The 12,179-nt window shown below is 45.6% G+C and overlaps 1 protein-coding gene across 1 annotated transcript; it reads left to right on the top strand.

Annotated features, from left to right (window-relative positions):
• The first annotated feature begins 41 nt into the window (after positions 1-41).
• Positions 42-2,117, top strand: LOC136546767 (uncharacterized). Its single transcript, XM_066538738.1, has 7 exons — positions 42-140; positions 229-421; positions 511-711; positions 805-978; positions 1,061-1,453; positions 1,541-1,789; positions 1,865-2,117. The coding sequence occupies exons 4-5, from the start codon at positions 805-807 to the stop codon at positions 1,262-1,264; spliced, it is 378 nt and encodes a 125-aa protein (XP_066394835.1). The 5' UTR covers positions 42-140; positions 229-421; positions 511-711; the 3' UTR covers positions 1,265-1,453; positions 1,541-1,789; positions 1,865-2,117.
• The last annotated feature ends 10,062 nt before the right edge of the window (positions 2,118-12,179 follow it).

Genomic DNA, 12,179 nt, shown 5'->3' with positions numbered 1-12,179 from the left:
GGGTGACACTTCATCTGGGGGGTGGCGGGGGGTTCCACTTCGAGCACCTCATCGGTACCGTACTTGCGCGGGTCCTCGCAGCTCCTAGCACGGCCGATCCCGTTTCAGAGGAGGCCGGTGATTTGTCCCAAGGGCGACAAGTAAGTATCCGTTCATTTTGCATCTCTTCTTGTTCATATGCTGAAAACCGAACTGCGGACTAACAATTCTTCTTACTGACTCCTGTAGGAACTAGGAACTTGTGTCCGAGGGCGATCATCGGCAGTGCAATGGGATCATCGGCGGCCTGATCCGCCTGCACTACCCTGGTTTGGTCACCCACGCCCAGGTTGAGTCGCCTCCTTGGACGTGGGACCACTTCAACTCTGCCGTGGACGCCGTGTACGGCACCGTACAGGAGCGGATCAGGCGTGAGTTCTGGGTGAGTCTACATCACACTACATTGCTCAATACTATGAATTCATTAGACATTCTTGAAATAATGAAAGGACACATGATGTCTGTATGCAGGACTTCTTCACGTTGGAGGAGGGGCATGACCCCACCTGGGTGACGAAGGTGTAGGACAGGGCATGCAGGGGCTGAGTCACGGACCTGTACTACGAGGCGAGGCTGTAGTGCCGCATCAACCACTCATGCGACGTCCTTGGTCGGTACCCAGGGAAGAGCGAGGCCAGGACCATGACACTCACCAGGGAGTAGTACCCCACAGTAAGTTATAAAACATTGTTACTGACTCATTCCATGAAGAATAGGTAGCCTTCATTTTATATTCTAACATTTCTAATACTTGATGGCATGTAGATGTGTCCTTCTTGGTGCGCCACCCACAGAGACTGTTGGGCGGCCATCGTGGACAAGTGGGTCTCCGATGAGTGGAGGGAGAGGCACGCCCTCTGTCGGGAGTGCCGCCTGCAGATGGGTGGGCCGGCGCACCACCAAGGCAACCGGCCCCTCAGTTCGTACGCTCAGGCCTGGGTACACGCTACGCACTTATTTATTTATTTGTTCTAACGCTCAATTCTCATTACTTCTAATCGTCTTTGTGTTTTCCTCGCAGTCCCAGTCGCATGATGGCCAGGAATGCAACGAGTTCATGGTGTACGCCATGGCACACAAGGGCAAGGCGACAGCCCCGGACACCGTCTACAACCCGGAGGACGGGCCCGAGGCGTACAGCAACATGAGCGTCCACAGCAAGCTCACCGACTACGCCTCGGCGGCCCGCGAGCGGCATGGGGAGGACTTCGACCCCGCCACCTAGCCCCTTGATATCGACCTCGTGATGAGGCTCAGAGGAGGGAAGCAGCACGGCCGGTACTGGATGGCCTCCAACATGGTCGACTCGACCTCTGTGCCCAACCTCGCCCAGATCCGAGCACATAGCATGAGCTCCTCCGTCCCCATTCGACCTCGGCAGGCGAGCACACTGCAGCAGATGGCGGCACTCCAGGTTAGTTCTATTTCATTCGCCGTTCATTACTTTTACACATGTACCTTGCATTTGCATTGTTTAAACTTTGGTGATTGAATATTGCAGGCCACTGTGGAGAGGATGGAGGCCGAGAGGGAGGCCGAGAGGGTCGAGAGGGAGAGGGAGAGGGCCTAGAGGGAGGCCGAGAGGGCCGAGTGGTTGGTCCTGAGGGACTAGAGGGTGGCCGAGGCACAGAGGATGCAGGACATGTTCTCATTCATGTCGAGCCTCGGCACCGCTCTCCCGGGTGTGGGGGTGCCCCAGTCGCTGCTCGCTCTAGTTGTGCCTCCTACTCCTCTGGCTCTAGGCACTCCGGTGAGTATATATATATGGTTGATCAAGTCCTTTAGCTTGTGTAGATACTAATGAATTCAATTCTCCTTTGTGCAGCAACGGTCGTCGGGTTCGAACCCGACTCCTTCGCCTCAGCACACACACCCTGGCTGGACAGGTCCACCACCGCACGGAGGTGCCCCTTCAGGCTCCCATTGGGATCAGTGGCAGTAGGTGGTGCCCCTTCATGTTTCATTGACTTTTCTTGATCTAGGACTTGTGTTGGATGAAGACTTCTTAGATGTTGTCATGGATTTGCACATTGGATGTGCGTGTGATGGATTATGCAGGAGGATGTGCTTGTGATAGATGTTGGATGTGCTTGTGATGTATTATGGATGTATGTGATGGATTATGTATGCGTTTTGTGTGATGCTAAATGCCTGTGTGTTGTCTCATGTATTATATATGAGTTTTGCGTGTTTGCTTTCGAAGGAAAGCAACAAACAAAAAAATAGCAAATTTCCCAGCTTTGCCGAGTGCCAACACTGGGCAAAGAAGTCTTTGCCGAGTGCCAGGGGTGTGGCACTCGGCAAAGCTAGAAAAAAATGCTGCAAAAATAGCCACTTCCCCAGTTTTGCCGAGTGCCACAGCCTGGCACTCGGCAAAGAGGTCAATTTTGCCGAGTGCCAGTGGTACCACTCGGCAAAGACTATTTTTAAAAAGATTTTTTTTAAAAAAATGGTTTCTTTGCCGAGTGCTGAGCCCTGGCTCTCGGCAAAAATTCAAATTTTGCCGAGTGCCAGTCCCTAGGCACTCAGTAAAGCCGGCGTCAAATGTTGACGGTAGTTATTTTTTTGCCGTGCGGGCTTGACACTCGGCAAAGACTTTGCCGAGTATTGATTTTTGGCACTCGGCAAAGAAATTTTTGCCGATAAAATCTTTGCCGAGAGACCTTTGCCGAGTGCGGCACTCGGCAAAGCCTTTGCCGAGTGCTTGGCTGGCTTTGCCGAGTGCCCCCAGCACTCGGCAAAGAGGGCGTCTGCAGTGGTGGCTGCCCGCTCTGTCAGTGCAACGCTTTTTGTCGCATCAATTCGTCATGCTTCACATCTCTGTCTTGTGCATTTACATTCTAAATGGATCAGGTTCCTTATTTAAAAAAATGAGCATGTTAAATTGCAACTGGTAATGAATCTGATTTATGGTGAATTCACACTAGTGCAGCACTGTATGGTACGACCCTTTAGGCGTGCACATACTTTTTTTCTATAAAATTTGTGATCTATTCGTCCCTGTTTCTTTTTGCAGGCCAGGGACGGATTTTCCTCATTCCGCTGGCGCAGCGATCGTGTGTATATTGCAAAAATACAAGAATGATGGACGCATACCATGGTTTTGTATTTAGCGGTTACCGTTGTGAAGTTTGGTGTAACGTGATGCCTTCTCAGCTTACGGCTTCATGTTAAATAGGCTAGGAACAGCCCCTAGCATGACATGGTGACACTAGATAACTGTATTTGCAATGAACTTCTCAACTTTATAGTATATCTATGTATCTTAAGCCCGGTCATTCAACTTCTCTAATTACCTATGGCCAGTGAAATAAAAAAACCTATCGTATACCTTTTTCTGGCTTTGCTTTCATCTCCATCCATCATCTTCAACCTTCACTTGTTGAGCCTTACACCCCAGTGGTTCTTGCCATCTCCACTCCATGGCTCCATGTGGCTCAACCTAGCTTTTTATCTTACATATGAAACCATTAGTCCACATAAATTATCACTCAGTTACCAAAACCCAAACGAATCTTTCATCATGGGAGTACAGTACTCAGGAGACAAAATGTATAATGAGTGATCATCAACTAATCGGGAATCAGGACTTGGGATATGGATGGATAGACAGTTCACTTTAGATGTTTGGCTTCAACTTAGGCTCTCAGCTAGCCCATATTGACTAAGGGGGCTTGGGTTGTGAAAGGATCAAGATGCCCAAAAGGGAGGGTGAATTTGGCTAATTCTAAAATTCTTTGCAATAATTAAATCCTACGGTTAGCCTAATTGACCACTTGTGCCTAGAAAGTGTTTCTATTGATCTACCGCATAAAAGTTTAGCAACCTATGTTCCAATCCTACTCTAGCATGGCAATTATATGAATGTAAAATGACAAGAATTGAATTGCTCAAAGTAAAGAGAGAAGGAGGAACGCGGCGATGTTTTACCGAGGTATCGAAGAGTCGCCACTCCCCACTAGTCCTCGTTGGAGCACCCGCACAAGGGTGTAGCTTCCCCTTGATCCGCGCAAGGATCAAGTGCTCTCTACGGGTTGATTCTTTGACACTCCGTCGCAGTGAATCACCCACAACCACTCATAGCTTGAGTTGGGTCATCCACAAGCTCCACCGGATGATCACCAAGCTCCCAATCATCACCAAGCCGTCTAGGTGATGGCGATCACCAAGAGTAACAAGCACGAACTCTCACTTGACCACGACAAGCCTAATGAGAAGGGTGGATGCACACTTTGCTACTCTTGCTTTCATTAATGAGGTCTCACTCTTGGATTCTCAAATCTCAATCATCTCACTAGGACCTTGCTCTTCTTAGCACTCTCAAGGGTGTTTCTCAGCTGTTGGAATGAGCAAAAGTACCCCCTCACACGAATGGAGGAAGTATTTATACACCCGTGTTCAAAATGAACCGTTATGTGCCTCTACGGGGTGACCGGGCGCTCCGGTCAGTTCTCCCCGAACTCCAGTGTTTAAGTTGTGACCGGACGCTGGACAGCGTCTGGTCACGATTTTCCCTCTCTAGAACCTTACTGGAGTCGACCGGACGTTGGCACCCAGCGTCCGGTCACTCACCTCTCAGCGTCCGGTCGCGTCCAGACGACTTCACCTTGATCAAATGAACTGACCGAACTCTACGCCAGCGTCCGGTCACACCAGAACCAGCGTCCGATCAGTATTTGACCCTCCATTCACTTTCAACTCTCAATCATACGTGAATAAAGTTTGCTCCAATAGATCTAAGGGCTTTTCAGGAGCTACATAGTGCTAGATTTAGCAAGTGTGCACCACACCTAACTCAGTAGACTCACCTAGGTCAAGCTACCCGTCCATACCCCCCTTAATAGTACGGCCAAAGGAAAAATAAAGTCATAAACTACTCTTAGTGTCTCTTCAACTCCAAACGACACTTAGAACTAGTCCATCCTTAACCTTGTCGTCCATCTTTTGAAAACCGAAACGAATTCCATCGTAGGGGCATGACCACCATGATAGCCCAATCGATCTCCATTACCGTGACCTAACTTAATTGCTTCTGCAAAACACACGTTAGTCACAGTAATCACGTATTGTCATTAATCACCGAAACCCAACTAAGAGCCTAGATGCTTTCAGGTTGCATATCTAGGTTGGGCTCCTCCGTCATCTCAGTCCCATAGTTATTAGAACCAGACCGAACATCTAACCGCCAAGGCCATTGCTTCGCCGGTTCACTAGTTCAACCATTAAGAATTGGTTGAACTGTCGGTTCGATAGTTTTGGACCGGATGAATTGAACTGCCCATAGATACTTTGTACCGGTGTAATATAGTGATATACAATAGATAACTAGCAGCATATAATTAATAATATATACAAATAAGCCGATAAAAACAATTTTATAACCAGCTTTCAACTAATCTAGTCACAAGTCCACAATAGGTACTCCAAAATCAGCATATGTGATATGCCAAAAATGTACATGAAAAGATAATATATGGAATAGTTACAAATGGGTGCAAAAAGGACTTAATAGTAATTCAAATATCCACTGTTGCAAAATAATCTCCAATGCTGAAGTAGAGTGCATCATTGCAAGACTTCGTTGAGATAGTCAAAATGGATATATTATTTGACTAATTTTGAGCTCGTATGAAAAGTTTTGAAATTAAAAATACCCCCAAAAGTCAACATAGAAAAAGTCACGCACCATCACATGCACCAACGTACAAAAGCAGCGGCGTCTAGCGCTGGTATATTGCTACACGTCAGCGGTCTCATATGCCGTTTCAGGCAATGCCATATAGGATTTTTGGTGATGTGGACGAAAAAGAATGGGGAGAGAGAGAAAGAGGTTGTTTCGTGAAACAACCACTTCATAAGCTAAAATTTAGGACTATGAGACAACTATCCTACTATTGTATTAGTTATTGTTACCATGCAACTCACAACTTTATTTTTATTCTATGTATAAATTAAGGAATTGTAGCTTACTACGAGATAATTTAAAAAATAACCATTATACAAGTTGTCTATTAAGTCGTCTTAAAATTACGTGCCGCTACACGAGATACCTACGAGACAAGACTGCTTACCCTAACGAGCCGCGCATGTACGTCAAAAAGCAGCAGCCAGGCAGGACCCACCAACAGTAGGAGACCACAGGTGCACCGCCACGCCAGCAGCACTCACGCGCGTCGCCAGCCCTGACCCGGACAGTTCATATGCAACCGGTTGGTTCACTGGTTCCTTAAAAAACGGTCAGTTCATCCGATTTTTACCGGCTCAATTGCAGGGACGATCTTTAAAGTGAACCGAAACGTTATAGTCTCCGATTCTATCTTTTACGGGTTAAACCACCGGTCCGGTTCTAATACCTTTGCTCAATCCTACTTGATCGCACCTGGTGCCACTACTACATAAATTATTTTGCGAGGTAGTGTATTTTTATTAACTGAGGCGGTCACAAAATCCAACCGTCTTGTAAAATACCTGGAGATTTTTGGAGGCTGTCGTTTTTATCTACGGAGGCGATCGCAATTAACCGTCATGCAAAATTCATTTACGGAGGCGGGTATTTTATTTACCAAGGCGGTCACGATTAACCGTCTCGGTAAATCGATTTACGGAAAATGACACCCTCCTAAATTCAATTAACGGAGGCGGGCCTCTTAGGAGGCCCGTTTAGGTTAAAAGGCCTGAGGCCCACTCATCAGCCCGCTTGAAACCCTAGCATATATATACGCCCCTCACTTCACCTCTCTCATAGAAGCCCACCACCCACTCAGCCGCCGCACAAGCCCCTCCCTCGCTCCCGTCTACGCGCCGCACAAGGCTCCCGTCTCTCTCTCTCTCTCTCTCTCTCTCTCTCTCTCTCTCTCTCTCTCTCTCTTGGACAAGCCCCTCCCTCTCTACTCCCTCTCTCCACCGCCTCCCTCTCCCGTGGCTACGGTGGTGCGTTGCGCAGGGCCGCGGTGACAGGCGGCGCGTGGGCCACGGTTTTGCGGCGGTGCGGGTCGCACACGCAAGGAGCAGGTGCACGCGAATCCGGTGGAGGACAGCCAGATCTGGTGGAGGACAACATCGTTGACGACGGCGGGGCATGTACAACTCTCCCCATCTCCCTCTCTCTCTCTTCCCCTCTTCATCTCCCTCACTCTTCCCTCTCTCCCCTTTGCAGATCTGTAGCAGGCATGCACGACGGCGGCGGGCGGGAGTCTGGAGCCGGCACGGACAACTGCGGTGTGATGGCGGATGGTGACGCACGGACTGCCGGCCTTGGCGACGGCGACAGGATCGGCCTGCCTCCATTAAGTTTTATGCCAGTAGTGTGCACCTCCCTAGGATCGGCCATGCCATCATTGCAGCTTTTAAAAGGGCTTGGTATCGGATCATTTTAGGTCCATTACTAATATAAATCTCCATATTTCCTTCCTTGATTTGTCGCCTAGCCCACATAGGAAGCCTAGTGTTTTCACCGATGTTTGCTTCTCCATCGTCCTATGATGACATAAATATGTATCGCCTTCCTTTGTCCCTAACATACATCATTCTTCCTCTTCTCCCCCATCCAGATATGGCGCTTATTGCCTATTGCCAGATATGGTGAAACTATACCTGCCCCCACATGCCGCATGAGCTCACACTAATACGAAGCCACCCTCCCAACAGCACAAGTTTAGATCTCATCGGAGCACGGATCACATCACAAAAATCGTTTAAGTAAATCAGATTTGGAACGAATTTCAGATCGCATCGGACCACGGATCAACTCACAAGTCACACAAGTAAATCAGGTTTGGAGGTATGGATTAAATTCTTGTCCCGACTAATCATTCTTCCTCGTCTCCCTAGCAATATAGAGTACTAATTCCTGACTGTACTTATCGCCTATTGGCAGATCTGGTGAACTAAAGGTGTGTTTAGTTGGGGAGCTGAAAATTTTTTGGTGTCAAATCGGATGTGTCAGAAGGATGTCGGGAGGGGTTTTTGAATACTAATAAAAAAACAAATTACAGAACTCATCAGAAAACTGCGAGACGAATCTAATGATACTAATTAATCGGCCATTAGCACATGTGGGTTACTGTAGCACTTAAGGCTTTTCATGGACTAATTAGGCTTAAAAGATTCGTCTCGCGATTTTGCTAAGAACTGTGCAATTAGTTTTTTTTATCTACATTTAGTATTCCATACATGTATTCAAACGTGCTCTTTTACTATAAGAGGCAAAAAAAAAAAATTTGGAAACTAAACACGCCCTAAGGCCACACCACCGGTTGCGTGCAGGTGTAGCTTGCTATCAATCTAATCATTGTCGATGCTCGAAGCACAAATCCTATCATAGGTTGACAGGTAAATCGGATCTGGCACGAATTTCAGATCGCATCGTAACGGGGATCAGATCACAAGTCGCACAGGTAAATCAGATTTGAAGGTATGGATTAAATTCTCTTAAACTCATTCTAATATATATTTTACCCCTTTTTAGGTCCTTATTACCAGATCTGCGGCTTGGTTTGCCGGGATGCTGTGAGGTGCATACAGAAGTTGGACAGGGGTGCATGCGGGCAGTGTCTCCGAAGCAATTTCGCTTCGACATGCTGCCGTGTGGGGCTTATTCGTCGGGGTCGCCGGTTCCGCCGCCGCGCTGACGGAGCAGACCGCATCAGCACCTTGCCTGATGACCTGCTACTACAAGTCCTCTCTTGTCTAGGCTGCGTGCGTGCTGCCGCAAACACGAGCCTGCTCTCTCACAGGTGGCGCCACCTCTGGACCCAGCTCCCTAGGCACGACTTCCATGGCATCTCGCCGGACCAGCTTGAAATGGCGCTCGCTCGGGTCACCCACCCCGCGGGATCTCCCATGCACGGATGCACCACAGGCTATTACCAGCACACATCTCCTCATTGTTGTCCACCATTGCGCGACTTGAGCCAGCCGAGCTTGATATTTGCATGTGGATGGAGACCACCGGTACTGCTGATGCCATTGAACTGCCCAGATTTGATCACACCACCTCAATCAAGCTCCGTTTTCCTCCATTCTTCACACTCCTACCAATAGGAGATTTCACCAAGCTTAAGAGCATTTCCCTCAGCTTGTGCCACATTGACCTTGATGCCCTTCTCAACCGCTGCCCTAGCTTGCGCAAGCTTGAAACTTTTTGGTCACTTGACTCCATTAAGGTCCACTCATCCACACTACAAGAGCTCATCGTGTATGCTCAAGTGGAGCTCCGAACCATCGACATTGCGGCCCCTTTTCTCAACAAGTGTGTTTTTGGTGCTCGCCGAGGGACCAATGACGAGTTCAGCTTGTTGTTCTCAGCACCACTGCTGGAGGACCTCTCATGGAGGTGCAACTGTCGGTCCAGAAGTTGGTTCGGTGTGAAATGGTTCATCTGGGCCCTTACATTTAGGACGCCCATGGCTCAGTGGCGTGCACAACAGCCACAGCTCACCAGCAACTGGAAGGAATCATATTTGCAGTCGGCCGACCGTTCCTGTGGAAATACGCTCTTACTGAGAATACACAACAGTGTATGTCTCCTCTCTTGCTGAATTCTTTCTTGTCCTGAATTCTGGCTAATAAATTTATTCCTTATTTATGAGAAACTTAATTTCAAATTGTTGCAGCGTCATTCGACTTTGAGTAATGTTGGTCGGAGATTTGGGCAAGATATATCTCAAATTACAGTAAGAAGCTTTTCTAATTTGGAGCTGGATATTAAACAAGGAGGTCATGTTTATGGAGCAATGGTGTTGGAAGTCCTTGGGCTTTGTACCTTTATACAAAGGCTTAAGATGACAGTCGATCTATATCAGGTAATTGTTCTGTTCATTTATTGATATATTCATTTAATTTTGAACAAATTGTTCTGGTCATATGCTTGAGATTGGTGCTAGTGTGAAACATCAATGATACAGTGTCACACTTCATCTTCCTGTAAGCCAGAAGCAGAGAAATGTGCTCTGCAAGTTGCCTGTGTGACCAGCCTAACAACTGGAAAGAGCGAAGTATCAGGTTGCCTAATCTTAAAGAACTAGAAGTTGAGAGGTTTGGTGGAGAAAATCATGAAGCTGATTTGTTGAAAGTGATATTCAAAAGCGCAACTATGCTTCAAAGGGTGAACTTGTACTTCTCTAGTGATGTTTCACTAGAAAGTTACAGTGTGTACAAAGAACTCCCCAGCATTTTAAATGCTTACCCCTTGGTGAAATTTAATATTTACCGCGGGTACTGTGACCCAATCTTGTTTCAATGAGACTGTCTCCAATGGATGACCCATATAGAGACCCAAACCCAAAATGGGTCGTGGATGGTACTGTATCAGTCTCCAACATAATACCTATATGCGAGACCTATTTTGGGTTACATCAGAGGCACAACCCAAATATGAGTATCCTCTCTCCTGAAGACTCATTTGTAAAAAGGGTTCTCTTTTGGGTCCTGTCACTGGAGAAGACATGGAATGAGTCTTGTATTTTGGGTGATGTTGTTAGAGATAGTCTGATAAAGATGCTCCTACAGGTAAAAATATATATGCCATTATACTTTTTCCTATATATCTAGTCATTACTGAACTTCATGAGTTATCACTAGTTGTTGATGTTTTCCCAGAAGTGCCGTCGAATTTAGTTATTAGCCCTATGTGTGTTAATAATGTTGATTTCACCTTATGGTGACGCTTATTCTGTAACTGCTAAATTATTTATACTAAGAGGTTAGATATGCTAGTGCTTTTTCTTTTTTGCAAATTACACAGTACATACAGACGTTCACAAACATGCACGTGCACTCAGATCACCCCTATGAATGGATCCTATTTCCATCCAATCCTTTTCTACTGCAAAAGCAATGTCTTCTTTGCATGATGACTAGCTTACAAAATCCTAACCGTATCATTTGCATATATATGGATGAATCACTAATTTAGTTATTCAGTCCACAAAAATAAACCTTTGTAGTTTTGAGTCTAGTTCATCCAGCTTTGGATGCTAAGTGTAGTTTCAATGCATTATTACTAATTTAGATGTGAAATATTTTGGTGCAGTCTGCTACAATTGCTTAATGTCTCTATTGCAGACTGCTAGATTCTTTTGCAGACATTATTTCTACATATAGTTTTTAATAGACATCATTTTTTGGCCAGTGCCTGGCTCTATGACCCTATGTCAAATCTGTCTTGCAAATGTGATTTTTTTTTTCATCCTTGATTGTTCAGATTCACATTCCAAGTGTGCTGCCAAACTGTTTGTCATTCTTTTCTGAATGATGTCTCTTTATTTCTAACAGTGAAACTTAACATAGTTGCGTAATACAAGTAAATTTCTTTTGGAGGGTGCAGCATATGGTTCTTTTGTATGTCATTCTTCTCAGCTAATGTCTTTTCTTATTATAGTATTTGATAATTTAACTGGTGCTACATGTCCAGGTTATTTCTAGTGATGACAGAAGCCAACATCCATCTTCTGAAATTCCTAAATAAATTCTCAATTGGCATCACTTCCAATGGCTATCTAGTTCTATATCAAGACTTCAAGAGTCCGAGACTCTACTAGTGCACCGCCACATTTCACATGAATTTGTCTAACGACAAATATGGTGTAGTATTAATGTATTTGGCTATGCTATGTAACACTCTCGGTGTTACGCCCTAAACAAACTATCAAATCATGTCATGAGCATCATGTTTATGTAATAATACATGTGATAGAAGATGTTGATAAATTTCTTGTAACCTAAAATAACCAATAAAAATGTTAAATCAATGTTGATTCAATAGCTCATGTATATCAAGTAGGGTTGAAAATCATTTTTTATTAAGCAAAAATACTATAGAACATGTGTGCGATACTTAAATAAAGTTTGAAGTACAAACTTTGTAGATGACAATGCAACTCTTGCTGTAGAAAAATAATATGACTAGCTAGTATTTCTAATGGCTTGAAAATAGAACTTGAAGTCAAATTCAGCTCAAGACTTGGAAGAAATTTGAAGTTTGAAAACAGTGTGACAATGCTTTGTTGGCGAATTAATTCTGAAAAATCTAGCTAAAGGTCAACGCCGTGTTTTTGTTTCTTATGGTAGACTGATGTACCCTCGTTAGCATGGTCGAGGTAGTTTAGCTTCAACTGTGTTAGATTAATTGTTAGACACGC

This window comes from Miscanthus floridulus, chromosome 3, assembly GCF_019320115.1.
Source record: "Miscanthus floridulus cultivar M001 chromosome 3, ASM1932011v1, whole genome shotgun sequence".
NCBI lineage: Eukaryota > Viridiplantae > Streptophyta > Magnoliopsida > Poales > Poaceae > Miscanthus > Miscanthus floridulus.
Note: the sequence above shows the minus strand (reverse complement) of the source record. Positions and strands in the feature narration are given on the sequence as shown.